Here is a 21341-nt window from a genome sequence, read left to right on the forward strand (position 1 = left end):
CATATGTTGCTCCAAAACCTGTATGTACCATTCAGCATTAATGGTGCCTTCACAGATGTGTAAGTTACCCATGCCCTGGGCACTAATACTCCCCCATACCATCACATATGCTGGCTTTTGAACTTTGCGCCTATAACAGTTCGGATGGTTCTTTTCCCTCTTTGGTTCCGGAGGACACGACGGCCACAGTTTCCAAAAACAATTTGAAATGTGGACTTGCCAGACCACAGAACACTTTTCCACTTTGCATCAGTCCATCTTAGATGAGCTCGGGCCCAGCAAAGCTGGTGGCGTTTCTGGGTGTTGTTGATAAATGGCTTTCGCTTTGCATCGTAGAGTTTTAACTTGCACTTACAGATGTAGCGACCAACTGTTGTTACTGACAGTGGTTTTCTGAAGTGTTCCTGAGCCCATGTGGTGATATCCTTTACACACTGATGTCGCTTTTTGATGCAGTATCGCCTGAGGGATTGAAGGTCACGGGCATTCAATGTTACGTGCAGTGATTTGTCCAGATTCTCTGAACTTTTTGATGGTATTACAGACCGTAGATGGTGAAATCCCTAAATTCCTTGCAATAGCTGCTTGAGAAATGTTGTTCTTAAACTGTTGGGCAATTTGATCACGCATTTGTTGACAAAGGGGTGACCCTCGCCCCATCCTTGTTTGTGAATGATTGAGCATTTCATGGAAGCTGCTTTTATACCCAATTATGGCACCCACCTGTTCCCAAATAGCCCAAAAATTAAGTTTTTCAGTTCAAACGTTAAGTATCTTATCTTTGCAGTCTATTAAATTGAATATAGGTTGAAAAGTATTTGCAAATCATTGTATTCTGTTTTTATTAACCATTTACACAACGTGCCAACTTCACTGGTTTTGGGTTTTGTATTTACACCTCAATTTTACGAGCTAAACTGGTTCTGTGGCGGAGCTCATAACTCAAAACTCCACTGAAATTCATTGAAATCAAGGTCATTTTAACATGTAATATGATAAGATAGAAAAAGGAATATTTAGATGAGAAATATTGTATGAAAGCAAAACAATCAGTAGTTTTATGAAGCATTGCACTAATAATATACAGCATTTAACTTGGAGAGTGGACTTCTACGGTATCTCCTTCCATCAGCAGCTTCTCCATATTTTCATAGATAAATGTCCGGCATGTAGATATTATTCTAAAGAAGCAGTAGAGTGGAAAAACAAGTTGACTTTATATGTTTTGTTGTACCCATTAAACCATATCCGATTGTATTTACAATCCGCAAAGTATGTGAAAATAAACATCACAAAATGCCACAAATTCAGTCGGCCATTTTGGATATTCCACTCTGAATATCTTCGACAATTTCCGTAGATTCTACGTCACTGTAGTAACACGTCTGCACTCTGACTATATTATTAGGTCAGTCGTACTGGAAAATGTGAAAGAGATGTGATGTTTATCATTCACAATCCTTATGTAAGACAAGAACACATATGCTTGGCTTTTTTATGCATTCAAAATCGTAAAAGAATAGCTCACATTTGAGTCAACAGATGGAGGGTCCTCTCATTATACTCTCTAAAAACATCAAGAAACAGCCAACAATACTCCATTTACATGTTCTGACCTGAAAGTTAACCAAATATGAGTTATATTGTTATTATAATTACTAATGCAGACAGACTACTTTAGCTACGCATTGATAGCAGTGAGCTAATGTTAGCTTACTCCGCTATTGTTGACACACTTGGCTGCTTCTGCTTGGTGTCAAACTTGCTAAAGGTTAATTCTAGATTATAATTCATGCATCTCTCACCTGCTAGAAGACAAATGTGGCCATGGACTGACAGGTTGGTCCACTTTCACATCCCAGAGGTGGCAAAAAAGAAGCTTGTTGCAGCAACTTTTTTTTTAACCCTTTGTGAGGATTGTGATTGATTCTTCACCCAAAAGGAATTATGTGAGCGTCCCGTCGGTCGGCATCCAAGTAGAAGGGAAATATTACAGTAAGTGTTTGTTTTATTAGGGTTAGTTGTTATGTTTAGCACCTAGCAATGTTGCTAATGCTATAGTGTGACAACAACACAAGCATCAGTTTAGCATTCTGCTTCTAAAACGTATTGCTCATCTTCTTTGTGAACGGTTTAAAAAATATAAGGTCCTGGGCCATAATTTTCCCCAAAGTAATCGTTGGCTCTCACAAAGTCTGCTTGATTAGCATTATTGTTGATGGGGAAGGGATCTATGTTTTTTCCTTTACGTGACTGGCTTCTTCATTATCTCTCAAAATGATTCAGGAATCTCTGTGAGGTTGATACTATTTCGATCATATCTATTTATCCGCAAACTGTGTAAGTCTTTATGTGTCATAAATCCGATACATATGATAATAGCTTCAATATAGAGGCACCTTGTTTTTCCACTCTACTGCTACTTTTCACATTCTCTGCTGGCTTTAGACGCATTCTGCTTCAGTACGGTGCAGGCTAGCAGTGATACGCTGAAATTGCTTCGCCAAGTTGGCGACACGCACAGGGTCATATTTTTAATGATGTCTTTCTTTAATTCAATGAATATCTTCCACTTCTTCTCAGCAGTGTCCTTGACACTCACTTTCTTCCTTCCAATGTTTAGAAAACCAAAAGTTATGTATATTTCTAGAGACTTTAAGAAGTTCAATGTTTATTGAAGTGCAATTTTTGCTGACAGGGGTTGAGAGTCAATTTTATTTTTAAGGTTTACTTATTTAGGATAACAAGAAATTCTTAACATTCCATTTACTGTAATGAAAAAGAACTGTATTGCAATTGAAAGGGTTACTTGCATTACTACAGCGCTCGAATGCAAAAGCCGCGACCGCCCTCTCAGTTGCCATAATGCCCTAAAAAAATTGACCAATATCTGCGGCAAGAACATGCTGTCCTTGACTTTTTACTTATTAATGGACGAGGAATGTAACAATAAACGGTGTAATGATAATTCGAGATAAAATTCCCGACGGTTAGTAATACCATCACATTTTTTAATTACCGAAAAACTGTCATTTATTAATGCATTTAAGGCAACATGAAGCGGTAGAAAACGGATGGATGGATGGATGGCTGGAAGTCAGGCGCATGCGCACTAGCGTCGTTTGGCTTGATAATGATGGCGGACTAACTACATAGACTTTGCTCCGGAGATTTCCCCTTGGAGTAAACGGAGCCAAGCGCTTGGTTTAACGTAATTTTCCCTCGCTTCCTGCCGTGTGTTTAAGAGCGCACTGCTGTATTTAGATGGAGACAGGTGTGGACAATACTGGAGACGCTTGTACCCACACTAAAAGTATACAGCGAAGGACATAAACTTTATGATGTTGCTTTTATTTTCTCAATTCAGCGACCATCAGCCGCTGTGACTGAGAGTTAACGTGAGTTCAAGGACGGCCAAAATTAGTAGGACAAAACTGCGCTGGCCAATTACTCTCATCAGTGAAGCATGTTTAATATAAAGAGTAGGATTTATAACAATTAGGAAGGTTTGTGTCATGTTTGTCCTCCGACAGAAACCTTATTAAAACAAAAAAAAATTTCCCCCCAACCATTTTCCATTTTCATACATTTATGAAAAGGGCTCCAAGGAGCCACTTGGGTGGCGCTTAGCGGCTCCAGAGTCCCGGGTTGCCAAACTCCGCATTAATGCTTAAATTGGTCTAAAATAATGCTGACAATGATATTGATTATTGCCAAACATTTGTTGTATAATATATCATCCATGTGTTGTTGGCTGGGCCTCGCACATAGAATTAGTTTTTCTTTTTGAGTTCATCTCGTGAAAAATGGGCGCAAATTTAAGTGTTGTATTTTCGTTGAATAAGCAAACAAATATGTTTAAATGCAATAAGGCTGTATACAATTGGAATTAATATAACTGATTGTAAAACATGCCTGAAAAGGAGTAGGAGGAAGCAAGTCTTATTTATTCCTACGCTTTCTTCGTGGCTCACTTCCTGTGTTCAACATGGGATGTTTGCATTGTCATTTGGTGGAAAAACAACTGGCTCATTCACTGATATTTTTCATTTATATTTTAATATTCACTCTGATGTTAATTCTTCAGCCTTGTCTTCCAATATTAATGCCAAGCAGAGGGCGTGAAAGAACTAAAAGTGCTGATTTATTCCAATGCAGACCTGGACGAGGGGGTAAATGAGGCTCGCACTGGGGTCATGAAACACAGCGGGGGGTGTTTGATGGTTTGTCAAAGTGAGGCATGGCTCTGCATGAGAGCAGCAGCTGACTCAGTAGGACAACAAACATGCAGCCTATGATCCAGTTCTTGTAATTACGCATAAATATATTCATGCTACGGACGTTGTGTTTATATTTATTATCCTGCTAGTGCGTTTATGTCTGCCTCAAAGACTGAGTTGTTGTTCCCTCCGTTTATGCACACCCTACTCTATGTATGATTTGCTTTTGGACATAATACTTTCACCAAAACTTGCTAAATAATCCGACATGGGGCCAAAGAAATTGAAAAAGTATGGAGTCAGAGGGTTGGTCTTAAACTGAGTTAGAAGCTACTTAACCAGCAGGAAGCAATGTGTGAAGATATGCAAACACACTTCTACAGAGCTGACAATATCTTGTGGCGTACCTCAGGGATCCATACTTGGACCAAAATTGTTCAATCTCTATACAAACGGCATTTGTAAAGTTACAAAGGACCTAAAATTAGTATTATTTGCAGATGATACAACTGTGTTTTGTTCAGGAGAGAACACACAGAAGCTAATACAAATAATATCAGAAGAAATGAACACAATAAAAAGATGGTTTGACAAAAACAGACTATCTTTGAATCTCAGTAAGACTAAAATAATGCTATTTAGTAACTGTACAGGGGAAATCAAACACAAATACAAATAGATGGAGTAGATATTGAAAGAGTAAAATAAAACAAATTTTTGGGTGTAATAAAAGATGATAAAATGAACTGGAAATCTCATGTACAAAATATACAACATAAAGTAGCAAGAAACACATCAATAATGAATAAAGCAAAACATGTTCTAGACCAAAAATCACTTCATATCCTTTACTGCTCACTAGTGTTACATATCTGAGTTATTGTGTAGAAATATGAGGAAACAACTACAAATGTGTGCTTAATTCACTAACTGTGTTACAAAAGAGATCAGTTATAATAATACATAATGTTGGATATAGAGAACATACAAACCCTTTATTTATTAAATCACAAATATTGAAATTCAACGATTTGGTGCATTTGCAAACATCTAAAATGATATAAACTATAATCTGCTAGCCAAGAATGTACAACAATCCTTCTCAACAAAAGAGGAGAAATATAACCTTAGAGGAAAATCTAACTTAAAACATTTGTATGCACGTACAACACTTTAAACCTTTAGTTTGTGGAATTAAATGATGGAATGGATTAACCAAATAAATCAAACCAATATAATTCAGTTTAAGAGACTGTTCAAATTACAAGTGTTCACAAAGTACACAGAACAATAATTATGATACACTTCTCAAACCCTTTTTTTTGCGAAAAAGATTATGTATGTATTTAATATTTGTTTACTTACCATGGTATAGTCATTATTTATTATTTATTTATTCACTGTTCTGTTACAGAGAACAAGGAAATGGGATAGAATTGCCATGGTATGAAAAGGGGTAGGATTGAATAAGCTCTGCTTCTTCCTACTCCTTTTCGGACGTGCTATAATGAAACAAGTGGAAACGTGATGCATTACATTGTATCGTATGCATGTTCCACATAAACTGAAACTGAACTGAAAGAAAGTTGCGATTAACAGCACTTTGATGAAGAAGGTGAGCAACACCAAAGACTGTTAAACATAATGCATGAACTCTCCAATATAGAGGTACAAGTCAACATTAAGGGGAGCTGCTGCAATAAAATTGTGTTTCGCTGGTAGTATTTTAAAGAGGGCGTCCTAATAATAGTATAATTACAGTTTAAGCACTTAACGCCATTATTAATAACAGCGACAATTAGGGATGGCTGCCGTTCACATTTGAACTGATACTTACTTTGGTAGGCGCGCTTATGGTCATTACGAAAATGGAGGCACCGTTTGAGAAGTTCTGGATTTTGCCTTATAAAACGAGCTCTTTAGTAATTTTGCATTTTCCACACAGAGCGGATGGGCGGCGGTGGTCTTTAGCGTCGTTGCCCTCTTCAGGATATGGCACCAACACTCCCAGCTCAACAGTAAGTCCCTCTGAGTCCACATCATCACCCACCACTCACTCACTTACTCACTCACTATCTTTATATGCACTTAAATCAACATAATAATTGCATGAATTCTGTTTAAAACCAGCTTCTTACCTTCATCTTAATTCAATGGTGTTCCACTGATTAACACATGTAGACTATGCCATGGGAAACCAGATCCTTCTTGCATGGACAGTATACATAATAGTGCAGCAGGGAAGTGCACAGGAAGCATCAACGAGCGTACGGAATACATTAATCCAGCAGCCGCCGAGAAGTAAGGCTGGCATATAAAGCCCTCGGATTAGTGATCAGAGGCAGGTGAGTGTCCCGATCACTCATCGGAGGCAGGTGAGTACAATCAGCGCTCAGAGGCAGGACAAAACAGGAAGTAGAACAGAAATAAGAGCGTTAGACAGGAACAAAAACCTCAAACCTAATTTGACCGGGCCTGACGGGTCCTGACAGATGGGTTTGAAAATAATAGTTTGAGTCCTGACTTTCCGTGCGTTGGGGCCCCTTAGTACATCACTGACTTGCTATGCACCTACTCTTCAGGGTCTTCAGGCCAGGGTCTTCTAAAGATCCCCAAAACTAATTTTAAAACCCGTGGAGACCTGGCATTCCAGGCTATAGCTCCCAGACCCTGGAACAACTTGCACCAGTCCCTCCGGGATCTTGACTGTGTTGGCACTTTTAAGAAACATTTGAAAACGTATCTTTTTAGTAAAGCTTTTAGTTAGCTCTCTGAGCTGCCACCTTACCGTGGTAGAGGAGTTTGCGTGTCCCAATGATCCTAGGAGCTATGTTGTCCGGGGGCTTTCATGCCCCCTGGTAGGGTCTCCCAAGACAAACAGGTCCTAGGTGAGGGATCAGACAAAGAGCAGCTCGAAGACTTCTATGGGAATGAAACAACAAGGACTCAGATTTCCCTCGCCCGGACGCGGGTCACCGGGGCCCCCCTCTGGAGCCAGGCCCGGAGTTGGGGCACGATGGCGAGCGGCTGGTGGCCGGGCCTGTCCCCATGAGGCCCGGCCGGGCACAGCCCGAAGAGGCAACGTGGGTCACTCCTCCAATGGGCTCACCACTCATGGGAGGGGCCATAGAGGTCGGGTGCATTGTGAGCTGGGCGGCAGCCGAAGGCAGGGCACTTGGCGGTCCGATCCTTGGCTACATAAGCTAGCTCTTGGGATGTGGAACGTCACCTCGCTGGGGGGGAAGGAGCCTGAGCTAGTGCGCGAGGTAGAGAAGTTCCGGCTAGATATAGTCGGACTCACCTCGACGCACAGCAAGGGCTCTGGAACCAGTTCTCTCGAGAGGGGTTGGACTCTCTTCCACACTGGCGTTGCACGCAGTGAGAGGCGACGAGCTGGGGTAGCAATTCTTGTTTCCCCCCGGCTCAAAGCCTGCACGTTGGAGTTCAACCCAGTGGACGAGAGGGTAGCCTCCCTCCGCCTTCGGGTGGGGGGACGGGTCCTGACTGTTGTTTGTGCTTACGCACCAAACAGCAGTTCAGAGTACCCACCCTTTTTGGATGCACTCGAGGGAGTACTGGAAAGTGCTCCCCCGGGTGATTCCCTTGTCCTACTGGGTGACTTCAACGCTCATGTTGGCAACGACAGTGAAACCTGGAGAGGCGTGATTGGTAAGAATGGCCGCCCGGATCTGAACCCGAGTGGTGTTTTGTTATTGGACTTTTGTGCTCGTCACAGATTGTCCATAACAAACACCATGTTCAAACATAAGGGTGTCCATATGTGCACTTGGCACCAGGACACCCTAGGCCGCAGTTCCATGATCGACTTTGTAGTTGTGTCATCGGATTTGCGGCCTCATGTTTTGGACACTCGGGTGAAGAGAGGGGCGGAGCTTTCTACCGATCACCACCTGGTGGTGAGTTGGCTGCGATGGTGGGGGAGGATGCCGGACAGACCTGGCAGGCCCAAACGCATTGTGAGGGTCTGCTGGGAACGTCTGGCAGAGTCTCCTGTCAGAGAGAGTTTCGATTCCCACCTCCGAAAGAACTTTGAACATGTCACGAGGGAGGTGCTGGACATTGAGTCCGAGTGGACCATGTTCCGCGCCTCTATTGTCGAGGCGGCTGATTGGAGCTGTGGCCGCAAGGTAGTTGGTGCCTGATAATAACTGTGCTGTCCAGTTCATTTCTTACACTTCTGTGTCTCATTTGCAAGAATTAGTAAACTTTGCATGCAGTTGCAATTCCAAGACACTAGATGGCAGTAGACGGTGTGTTGCCTAGTCAGGGAGTAGCCACAAAGCTGAATTTGGTTCTTTGTCGCGCCCTAAAAAGGGTTAATACTGTAAGTACTGTACTTATTACAACCCAGTTGTTTGATTGTAATGTGTATCTTAGTTGTAGTTTTTTAATGACCAAATCTGGAGCTGGTGAACTCGCCACGTAAAATAGCTTCATGCTAATCAGTAGCATGTCTACGGAAAATCCAATGTCCAGCATCAAGCTAGCGTATTTGATGAGTGGAGCCTTACTGTACGCGTGTTTCCCATCAGGCATACTTGCTCTGCTGACATTGAACATGGTAACATTACTGAGAGGCAGTCCCTTGTACAATACATTGATTCAATGAATTGATCGAAACACTTCATTAATATTTACTATGCACATAAAGTAAGCTTCTTGCAGGTACCATTATCACTGGAGGCCTACATGACGATGAATAGCTAAACATGCTACACTACACCACACAGGAGGATATAAGAAGCCCTGCTGACCGCTACGATAGAGCTCTTGAATATTAACGGTTTTCGGGGGATCGATACAAATATTGACTATAACTATACCAAGTATGGTATCAGTACATTGATTACATTGATTTTTTTTTTTGGTATTACAAAAATCGTTTTTTGTCCATCCATCCATCCATTTTCTACCGCTTATTCCCTTCGGGGTCGCGGGGGGCGCTGGAGCCTATCTCAGCTACAATCGGGCGGAAGGCGGGGTACACCCTGGACAAGTCGCCACCTCATCGCAGGGTCATCACCTCACGTTTTTTGTTGTTTTTGTTATTGTTTACAAACTCAGGAAACAAGTCCCTGGACACTGGAGGACTTCAAGTGCAAAAACCGAATGATTTAAATTAAACATTATTTATTTTGCTCACAATATTGCTTGTAATAAAAGAGAAATAAGGAGATATTTAATATATTAAATAAATGAATGCAGTTATGGGTAAGGACCGAATACAGTACTTTTTTGGCACTGACCAAATTCCACCAGGAACCGATTCACCTAAAATCTAACCTGGGTTGAGCTTGATCACTCCAGCAGCACTAAGAGCGGACTTAGCCAAAATACCCTGAGGTAATGTTGCAATTTTCAATGCCTGCAAAGAAATTGACTCCAAAAAACGCTCCAATGTAAGTGAAGTAAGGCTCCACTTTTCCAAAAAATGTGCTAACTTGATGCTAATATACATTTGCTTTGCTATTGACATGCTACTGGCGATTTTACATGGGATTTCAACACCTCCAAATTTGTTAATGAAAACGACAACTAAGACGCACGTTCCAATCAAACAGCCGGCACGTAATAAGTACAATACTTACAGTATTAACACTTTTTAGGGCGCAACCAAAGACTAGACAGGAAAGACTGAACTGAACCCGATAGCCAGCCTTGCTCTTGAGGTGGTCAGGGAGTGAGGGTTACTAACGCACACATGTCCCAGCCACACTCACCCGCCTGAACCGCCCTCTAATCCGGGTCACGGCACCACTTTAACCGCCATGATCCCTGCTTTCTCAGTTATGGACAGGACTCGAACCCGAGTGGTCCGCATGAGAAACAAGCGTGCTAACTACCGAGCTAGACGTACACATGTCCCAGCAGCAACACTGGCTGCACTCCGTTACACTTACCCCTCTGAACCTCCCTCTAATCCGGGTCACGGCACAACTTTACGTATTGTGGTCCCTGCTTTCTCAGTTCTGCATGGGACTCAAACCAGAGTGGTCCGCATGAGAAACGAGCGTGCTAACTACCGAGCTAGACATGTCCCAGCCACACTGGCTGGTCTTGTTTCTGCTGTCAACAGTTACCAAGTGCCTGAGATTGTGTGTTTACTGAAAAAGTCTTGGTTCTTGTTTTGTTTGTTGTCAAATATCTGCAACTGTACTGCATTTTTTTTTCCTGATCGGCCTCATTCTTGTTTGCCTTCCTCTTCTGCCAACATTCGCCCTGGCTTCCTTTCTCCATCGCCACGTGCTTCCTGTTCCTTGGCCTCCTGCAGTCGTCCAGTTCCTCCCAGGAGCGTCTGCACCAGCTGCCCTTCCAGCCCACCATGGACGAGCTCCACTTCCTGTCCAAGCACTTTGGCAGCACGGAGAGCATCACCGACGATGACGGCGGACGCTCCTCTCCGCACATGCGCCCGCGCTCCCGCAGTCTCAGGTCAGCAGCAGGCCCGCTGGAGTAAGATCACATAGCCACAGATGAGTTTGTTTCGGGTTCAAGCAAAGTTCATTTGTGGTTGTTGAGTCTATGACAAAGTTCCAAATCCTGACTTTGGTCTTTCTTCCAGCCCTGGACGCTCCTCCTCGTGCTATGATAACGAGATCGTCATGATGAACCACGTGTACAAGGAGCGCTTTCCAAAGGTAATAATCTAAAGTATTATGATATTTATTTATTTTTTTAAATGTTAAAAAAAAAGATATGATATACATGTAGTAGGGTTGTACGGTATCGCGGTACTAGTGTAGTATAGTACAGTGGTTCTTAACCTTGTTGGAGGTACCGAACCGCAGCAGTTTCATATGCGCATTCACCGAACCTTTCTTTGGTGAAAAAAAAAATAATTTTTTTTAATTAATGGTGAATATGTTCCCCATACTAAAGTGTTACCATGTTTTTTTTACTGGTGCATAAAATGAACCGTGCATGAACATCACCTTGTTCAAACAACAAAACCAACACAGTGCATAAACTCACAACTAATTACACACCTGCAAATCAGTCAGCTGTTGCCGTATCCGTAAATTGCCGATGGGGAGAAGTTTGTATTTACACGAAGAGTCGGGTGTGTTTTGACCTCCGCCGAACCCCTGAGACCGACTCACCAAACCCCTAGGGTTCAACCCCAGGTTAAGAACCACTGGTATAGTAGTATAGTATAGTACTGCAAAACTAATGAATTATATTCGGTAATATACCGTCTCTAAAAGGTACCAGCCCCCCCCCCCCCCCCCCACGTCATGACATTGCTGGTTTTACGAGCAGAGGTGCATGTTCGGCAGGGTACACACACGGAGTACTTATAAGCAGACACAGTGTATAGACAGAAAAGGGAGAACGGATGTATTTTGGTCTAAAAACTAAAGATAAAGGTGAAGTTATAACACTGAAACGCCCTCAGGAAGAAGTGCTTTAACCTCTTAAGGCCCAAGCTGTTTGTTTACATGCTTTTTTTTATTTTATCTTTGCTATTTGGGCTTATTGAACCCTAATTAGAATAAAAACTAAAAATCATCTTTTAATATGATGTACTTAGTCCATAAGTACACAAATGTGTACTTCCTGTGTAGTGACATGCACATTTTTATTTTTTGACTTTTTTTCCCAAATTCCATTGTATGTTATACTCTTCTGACACCACCAGATAGCAGTATAAGTGTCCATATGTAGGCATAAGACCCCAATTCAGTAGTGTACACAAGTTTGGAAATAAGAGCTTAAAGGTGCTGTCCATGCATGTGGCCACTAAGGCCTTAAGAGGTTAAGACATGGCTAGCTAGCGAGCGGCTAACATCCATCCGCAGTCTGCAGTGTTTTAGCTACTTCTACTAAATCACTAATCCTCGCCTCCATGGCGACAAATAAAGTAAGTTTTTTAGAAGTAACATTATCACTGCAGGACGTGGAATAGCTAAACATGCTTCACTACACACCGTAGGAAGATACAATAACTCACCGCTAACAAAAATTTAAAAATTCATATTATGTTTATAAACTCAGGAAATACGTCCCTGGACACATGAGGACTTTGAATGATCCTGTAACGACTTGGTATCGGATCGATATCTAAATGTGTGGTATTATCCAAAACTAATGTAAAGTGTCAAACCACAGAAGAATAAGTGATTATTACATTTTAACAGAAGTGTAGATAGAACATTTTAAAACAGAAAATAAGCAGATATTAACAGTAAATGAACAAGTAGATTAATAATCATTTTTTACAGTTTGTCCTTTATAATGTTGACAAAATAATAGAATGATAAATGACACAATATGTTACTGCATATGTCAGCAGACTAATTAGGAGCCTTTGTTTGTTTACTTACTACCAAAAGCCAAGTTGTCTTATATGTTCGCTATTTTATTTAAGGACAAACTTGCAATAAGAAACATATGTTTAATGTCCATCCATCCATCCATCTTCTTCCGCTTATCCAAGGTTGGGTCGCGGGGGCAGCAGCTTAAGCAGGGAAGCCCAGACTTCCCTCTCCCCAGCCACTTCGTCCAGCTCCTCCCGGGGGATCCCGAGGCGTTCCCAGACCAGCCGGGAGAGATAGTCTTCCCAGCGTGTCCTGGGTCTTCCCTGTGGCCTCCTACCGGTCGGACGTGCCCGAAACACCTTCCTAAGGAGGCGTTCGGGTGGCATCCTGACCAGATGCCCGAACCACCTCATCTGGCTCCTCTCGATGTGGAAGAGCAGCGGCTTTACTTTGAGCTCCCCCCGAATGACAGAGCTTCTCACCCTATCTCTAAGGGAGAGCCCCGCCACTCGGCGGAGGAAACTCATTTCGGCTGCTTGTACCCGTGATCTTGTCCTTTCGGTCATGACCCAAAGCTCATGACCATAGGTGAGGATGGGAACGTAGATCGACCGGTAAATCGAGAGCTTTGCCTTCCGGCTCAGCTCCTTCTTCACCACAACGGATTGATACAGCGTCCGCATTACTGAAGACGCCGCACCGATCCGCCTGTCGATCTCACGATCCACTCTTCCCCCACTCGTGAACAAGACTCCGAGGTACTTGAACTCCTCCACTTGGGGCAAGATCTCCTCCCCAACCCGGAGATGGCACTCCACCCTTTTCCAGGAGAGAACCATGGACTCGGACTTGGAGGTGCTGATTCCCATCCCAGTCGCTTCACACTCGGCTGCGAACCGATCCAGTGAGAGCTGAAGATCTTTGCCGGAGGAAGCCATGAGGACCACATCATCTGCAAAAAGCAGAGACCTAATCCTGCAGCCACCAAACCAGATACCCTCAACGCCTTGACTGCGCCTAGAAATTCTGTCCATAAAGGTTATGAACAGAATCCGTGACAAAGGGCAGCCTTGGCGGAGTCCAACCCTCACTGGAAACGTGTCCGATTACTGCCGGCAATGCGGACCAAGCTCTGACACTGATTATACAGGGAGCGAACTGCCACAATAAGACAGTCCGTTACCCCAACTCTCTGAGCACTCCCCACAGGACTTCCCGGGGTACACGGTCGAATGCCTTCTCCAAGTCCACAAAGCACATGTAGACTGGTTGGGCAAACTCCCATGCACCCTCAAGGACCCTGCCGAGAGTATAGAGCTGGTCCACAGTTCCACGACCAGGACGAAAACCACACTGTTCCTCCTGAATCCGAGGTTCGACTATCCGGCGTAGCCTCCTCTCCAGTACACCTGAATAGACCTTACCGGGAAGGCTGAGGAGTGTGATCCCACGATAGTTGGAACACACCCTCCGGTTCCCCTTCTTAAAGAGAGGAACCACCACCCCGGTCTGCCAATCCAGAGGTACCGCCCCCGATGTCCACGCGATGTTGCAGAGTCTTGTCAACCAAGACAGCCCCACAACATCCAGAGCCTTAAGGAACTCCGGGCGGATCTCATCCACCCCCGGGGCCTTGCCACCGAGGAGCTTTTTAACTACCTCGGCAACCTCAGCCCCAGAAATAGGAGAGCCCACCACAGATTCCCCAGGCCCTGCTTCCTCATAGGAAGACGTGCTGGTAGGATTGAGGAGGTCTTCGAAGTATTCTCTCCACCGATCCACACCATCCGCAGTCGAGGTCAGCAGGGCACCATCCCCACCATACACGGTGTTGACACTGCACTGCTTCCCCTTCCTGAGGCGGCGGATGGTGGTCCAGAATTGCTTCGAAGCCGTCCGGAAGTCTTTTTCCATGGCCTCCCCGAACTCCTCCCATGTCCGAGTTTTTGCCTCCGCGACCGCTGAAGCCGCACACCGCTTGGCCTGTCGGTACCTGTCTGCTGCCTCAGGAGTCCCATGAGCCAAAAGAACCCGATAGGACTCCTTCTTCAGCCTGACGGCATCCCTCACCGCCGGCGTCCACCAACGGGTTCTAGGATTACCGCCACGACAGGCACCAACCACTTTGCGGCCACAGCTCCAATCGGCCGCCTCGACAACAGAGGCACGGAACATCGTCCACTCGGACTCAATGTCCAGCGCCTCCCTCGTGACATTTTCAAAGTTCTTCCGGAGGTGGGAATTGAAACTCTCTCTGACAGGAGACTCTGCCAGGCGTTCCCAGCAAACCCTCACAATGCGTTTGGGCCTGCCAGGTCTGTCCGGCATCCGCCCCCACCATCGCAGCCAACTCACCACCAGGTGGTGATCGGTAGAAAGCTCCGCCCCTCTCTTCAACCGAGTGTCCAAAACATGAGACCGCAAATCCGATGACACAACTACAAAGTCGATCATGGAACTGCGGCCTAGGGTGTCCTGGTGCCAAGTGCACATATGGACACCCTTATGTTTGAACATGGTGTTTGTTATCGACAATCTGTGACGAGCACAAAAGTCCAATAACAGAACACCACTCGGGTTCAGATCCGGGCGGCCATTCTTCCCAATCACACCTCTCCAGGTTTCACTGTCGCTGCCAACATGAGCGTTGAAGTCCCCCAGTAGAACGAGGGAATCACCCGGGGGAGCACTCTCCAGTACTCCCTCGAGTGAATCCAAAAAGGGTGGGTACTCTGAGCTGCCGTTTGGCGCGTAAACGCAAACAACAGTCAGGACCCGTCCCCCCACCCGAAGGCGGAGGGAGGCTACCCTCTCGTCCACCGAGTTGAACTCCAACGTGCAGGCTTTGAGCCGAGGGGCAACAAGAATTGCCACCCCAGCCCGTCGCCTCTCACTGCCGGCAACGCCAGAGTGGAAGAGAGTCCAGCCCCTCTCAAGAGAAGTGGTTCCAGAGCCCTTGCTGTGCGTCGAAGTGAGTCCGACTATATCTAGCCGGAACTTCTCCACCTCACGCTCTAGCTCAGGCTCCTTCCCACCCAGCGAGGTGACGTTCCACGTCCCAAGAGCCAGCTTATGTATCCGAGGATCGGACCGCCAAGTGCCCTGCCCTCGGCTGCCGCCCAGCTCAAACTGCACCCGACCTCTATGGCCCCTGCTATGGGTGGTGAGCCCATTGGAGGGGGGACCCACGTTGCCTCTTCGGGCTGTGCCCGGCCGGGCCCCATGGGGACAGGCCCGGCCACCAGGCGCTCGCCATCGTGCCCCACCTCCGGGCCTGGCTCCAGAGGGGGGCCCCGGTGACCCGCGTCCGGGCGAGGGAAATCTGGGTCCTTTGTTAGTGTTCTTCATAGAGGTCTTCGAGCTGCTCTTTGTCTGATCCCTCACCTGTTGTTTAATGTACCCAATATTTTTTGTGGTGCCCTTTATTTAGAAAAAAATCAAAATACACTTTGGTACCGGTACCAAAATATTGGTATGGAGACAACCCTAACATGTAGACACAAAACAATTGGGTCATCTATGTATTATAGGTGAATGAATACATTATTTATTATTAGTTAGAACATTTCAGCTTTTTCTCATTATATTCTAATTGTTTTGCTCCTTTTTCTCACATTTTTACTGTTGTTTTTTCCCCTGTAAGAATATAATAGTAATAATAATAATAATAGAATTGTGTAATTGCATAACTTAGTGTGTCAAAAATTCTGCCTGTATGAAAATGTTAATATTTAGTTACACATTTAACAGTGTTTATTATTGTTGCTCTAATTGTTTAAATAATTAAAACATAAGTTAGAATTATTTTTGTTTTTTGATTGACTAATATAAATATAAACAAAAGTATATTTTATTTCCATTTTGAGAGCTTCTAATATTTTGGATCACAGGTGTGAGATTTTGATATATATATATTTTTTTAAATGATAAAAAAAGATACAGGAAAATTGTGCCAGCTTTGTATTGTAGGTGACTGAGTATTTTAATATTCATTATTAGTTAGTTTGTTTGCTCTTCTTTCTTACATTTTTACTGTTTTTTCCCCCCTTTAAGACTACATTAATAATAGTAATAATAATAACCCTACAATTGTGTATCTGCATAATCTAGTGTGTCAAAAATTATGCCTGTACAAAAATAATAATATTTAGTTACACATATAAACAGTGTTTATTATTGTTATTGTACTTTTTTTAATTTATGAATTCATACGTTAGTATTGTTTTTACTTTTAGTTTACTAACTTAACTTTGTTTATATTTTTATTTCGAGAGATCCTAATACTTTAGATCAGGGGTATGTGAACTTTTTGATAACGGAAATTCGATAAACTCACAGACTCTCTGGCGCCATCTCGCGAGCTTGGATGCTAGCATGTAAACAAGCGACATTAACGTCTTTCCCCATAAGGTAACAACATATGTAAATTTATACAAACACAATGTTGTCCGAGCAGCTAAGATATTCAATTGTGCACATTGAACCTTGCAACAGAGGAATACGCCAAAGAGGTGTTTTTACGGTGCGTTTAAGTACTGCTGACCAGAGGAGGACGCCACAATGCCCGCCAAAAATTATAGATAATAGATTTTATTTGTTCTGCACTTTTTATTGAAATACATCTTTAAGTGCAACAGTGCAAACCAATATTTAAAACAATAAAAGCTTAGCCAATAAAGACTAAACACTATCAGTGAAGCACAAGAAACCCAAAACATGCAAAATTGTGTTTTTTTTAACAGAGTGTATATTTTTTTTAGTTATTAAAAAAACATAAAAAATGGTCAAAAGATTTCAGTGTGTGTATAAGTACTTTTTGAGCACATTTAACAATACTAGTGATCATTTTGGTCATGATAGAAGTGACGTGAAATTTGACATGTCGTACATAAACGGACCAATTGTACGAATAAATAGTCCCTTTGGGCCTCAAATCTTATGTCAACAAAAGCGGTCGACCATATACGTCAGGGCTATTCAACTACATCATAAAGAGGGCCGCAGTTTCGAGAGCCCAAGGGCTCAGGGGCCAGACATGGAAATGTGGATGTTTGGTCGGAAAGTGCCCCGCACGTTATATTTCTTTACTTACTTACATAGTAAACACATCTGCTTTCAAACTGCACTCTCAATACATTCATTATTCTGCCCTCACTACTCGTTTCCAGCGTGTGCAGATAGTTAACACTATGAAGAAACAGAAGCTCCAGTTTTTGTTGAGGATTGATGTTCCTTCTTTTGAATTATTTTCCTTCCTTTATTTTATTTATTTATACTTCTTCCTTCATTTAGGTTTGAACATAAAATAAACATTACACAAGTATAACGTCCATTGTGTATTTTACATCAAAAAAAGTCTATTGTGTATTTTACATCAATAAAGGGACAAGCGGTAGAAAATGGGTGTATTTTACAAAACCCAAAACCAGTGAAGTTGGCACGTTGTGTAAATGGTAAATAAAAACAGAATACAATGATTTGCAAATCCTTTTCAACCTATATTTAATTGAACATTTGGAATTTGATGCCTGCAACATGTTTCAAAAAAGCTGGCACAAGTGGCAAAAAAGAATGAGAAAGTTGAGGAATGCTCATCAAACACTTATTTGGAACATCCCACAGGTGAACAGGCTAATTGGGAACAGGTGGGTGCCATGATTGGGTATAAAAGCAGATTCCATGAAATGCTCAGTCATTCACAAACAAGGATGGGGCGAGGGTCACCACTTTGTGAACAAATGCGTGAGTAAATTTTCCAACAGTTTAAAAACCACATTTCTCAACCAGCTATTGCAAAGAATTTAGGAATTTCACCATCTACGGTCCGCAATATCATCAAAAGGTTCAGAGAATCTGGAGAAATCACTGCAAGTAAGCGATGATAATATGGATCTTCGATCCCTCAGGCAGTACTCCGTCAAAAAGTGACATTAGTGTGTAAAGGATATCACCACATGGGCTCAGGAAAACTTCAGAAAACCACAGTCAGTAACTACTGTTCGTCGCTACATCGGTAAGTGGAAGTTAAAACTGTACTATGCAAAGTCCATCTAAGATGGACTGATGCAAAGTGTAAAAGTGTTCTGTGGTCTGACGAGTCCACATTTCAAATTGTTTTTGGAAACTGTGGACGTCGTGTCCTCCAGGACAAAGAGGAAAAGAACCATCCGGATTGTTATAGGCGCAAAGTTGAAAAGCCAGCATCTGTGATGGTATGGGGGTGTATTAGTGCCCAAAGCATGGGTAACTTACACATCTGTGAAGGCACCATTAATGTGAACGGTACATACAGGTTTTGGAGCAACATACTGCATGTTGTCATCCAGGCAACGTTATCATAGACGCCCCTGCTTATTTCAGCAAGACAATGCCAAGCCACGTGTTACAACAGCGTGGCTTCTTAGTAAAATAGTGCGGGTACTAGACTGGCCTGCCTGTAGTCCAGACCTGTCTCCCATTGCAAATGTGTGGCGCAATATGAAGCCTAAAATACCACAAAAGAGACTTATTTGTAAAAAAAAAAAAAAAAGTTTCTCAGTTGGAACATTAAATATCTTGTCTTTGCAGTCTATTCAATTGAATGTAGGTTGAAAAGGATTTGCAAATCAATTTATTCAGTTTTTATTTACCAAGTACACAACGTGCCAACTTCACTGGTTTTGGGTTTTGTACATAAATGTCTATTGTGTATTATACAAAAATCAAATAGAAGGTTTAGTGTTAATATATTCGCACAACAAACAACAAATGTTTACACATTCACACACCAAACATTGTATGTGACTTACCACTATTAGCATTGTCACCCTCTACTGGTCTACATGTATTAAACAAGGTTTGATCGTTATACGCAGGATTCTCACAGGAATGAGGCAAAAAATACAACCTTACCTACAGTACTTTGACCATGTTCTAAAAATGGCCTAAAAAAGGGTTCATGTTGGTTTGACTACGCGTACATCTCTCTCCTCCACGAGGCCAGGGCACAGATGGAGGGCAGGCTGGCCGACTTCATCCAGGTGTACTCTCCTGAGAACGTTCTACCGCTGGCTGACGGAGTCCTCAGCTTCATCCACCACCAGATCGCCGAGCTCTCCCGAGACTGCTTGGCCAAGTCATGCGAGGGACTCATCACGTCCGTCTACTTTTTCGAGCTGCAGGAAAACCTGGAGAAGCTCCTTCATGATGTAAGTGGAAACCATAAAGACATCAAAAATCAACCAAATATCAACCAATCAAGGGAGCAGAATTTTGTGTAGACTGAAATGCACTCGAGCGGGGGTCAGCAACCCGCGGCTCTTTAGTGCCGCCTTAGTGGGCTCCCTGGAGCATTTTTAAAAAAAGGATTGAAAATGTAAAAAGATGGAGGAAAATAATTTTTTTGTTTTAGTATCAGAATCAAGAATCAGAATCAGCTTTATTGTCATTACGCAAGGTAACGAGATTTTTTGTTTGAGGACAAACATGACACAAACCTTCCCAATTGTAAGAAAACCCACTGATTAATATGTTTGTGTGTATGCTTCACTAATGAGAGTATTTGGTGAACATCGTTTTGTCCAACTAATTTTGGCGGTTCTTGAACCCACCATAGTGTGGACTGTGACGCAACAGTTTGTTTCCATGTAAAATCTTCCACTCCTTCTTTGTGTCATTTTGTCCACCAAACGTTTTAGACTGTGTGTGAATGCACAAAGGTGAGCTTTGTTGACGTTATTGACTTGTTGGAGTGCTAATCAGGCATATTTGGTCACTGCATGACTGCAAGCTAATCAATGCTAACATGCTATTTAGGCCAGCTGTATGTACATATTGCATCATTATGCCTCATTTGTAGGTATATTTGAGCTCATTGAATTTCCTTTACTTTTATCCTCTTTGTATATAATTTATATTTGCATGTCTCATGACATATATTAAGTTAAGTTAAAGTACCACTGATAGTCACACACACACACACACACACACGCACGCACACACACACACACACACACACACACACACACACACACACACACACTAGGTGTGGTGAAATTACTCTCTGCATTTGACCCATCCCCTAGTTCCATCCCTTGGGAGGTGAGGGGAGCAGTGAGCAGCAGCCGTGGCCGCGCTCAGGAATCATGTAATATTGGCTGCATTTCAGATAGTTGTTTTTAGAAGAAGACGTTTCCTTTAACTTGGACACACACATCTTTACCTTTGGCCATTCTAAGACAGTCATTTCCAGGAGTGATCACACCCTCTGAGAAGTTGTACTAATGTTTTCTAATGTTGTAAAAATGTGTAGAATAAATATTAAATTTCAACATTTCTGTCAACGAAGATTTGCGTCAGCCTGCGACATGTAGTCATTTTGATAGTAGGCTAATATAGCTAATATGTCATGTGTTGTCTTCATTATAAGACTTATATAAGACTTTTAAAGTCATTTTGATAGTAGGCTAGCATAACTGATATAGACACTTACATCATGTGTTGTCTTCATTATAACACTTATATAAGACTTTTAAAGTCATTTTGATAGTAGGCTAATAAAGTTAATATAGACACTTACATCATGTGTTGCCTTCATTATAAGACTTATATAAGACTTTTAAAGTCATTTTGATAGTAGGCTAATATAACTGATATAGACACTTACATCACGTGGTGTCTTCATTATAACACTTATATAAGACTTTTAAAGTCATTTTGATAGTAGGCTAATATAGACACATCATGTGTTGCCTTCATTATAACACTTATATAAGACTTTTAAAGTCATTTTGATAGTAGGCTAATACAACTAATATAGACACTTACATCATGTGTTGTTGTCATTAGACTTAGACTTAGACAA

The 21341-nt window shown here is 42.7% G+C and overlaps 1 protein-coding gene across 2 annotated transcripts in view; it reads left to right on the forward strand.

The window, feature by feature from the left end:
* The window catches only part of LOC133615155 (microtubule-associated serine/threonine-protein kinase 1-like), a 137546-nt gene that overhangs the window by 63887 nt on the left and 52318 nt on the right, over positions 1-21341 (forward strand). Inside the window, exons 1-5 of one of the 2 annotated variants that reach the window (XM_072915703.1) lie at positions 1821-1995; positions 6166-6238; positions 10513-10673; positions 10804-10879; positions 19477-19686. In XM_072915703.1, the coding sequence (XP_072771804.1) occupies positions 10564-10673; positions 10804-10879; positions 19477-19686 (396 nt within the window). In that variant the 5' untranslated portion in view covers positions 1821-1995; positions 6166-6238; positions 10513-10563. Of the gene's footprint in view, positions 1-1820; positions 1996-6165; positions 6239-10512; positions 10674-10803; positions 10880-19476; positions 19687-21341 lie in introns of those variants that run through there. The other variant, XM_061973531.1, reaches the window with a different exon arrangement.

Source organism: Nerophis lumbriciformis, linkage group LG22 (assembly GCF_033978685.3).
Source record: "Nerophis lumbriciformis linkage group LG22, RoL_Nlum_v2.1, whole genome shotgun sequence".
Classification (NCBI taxonomy): Eukaryota; Metazoa; Chordata; class Actinopteri; order Syngnathiformes; family Syngnathidae; genus Nerophis; species Nerophis lumbriciformis.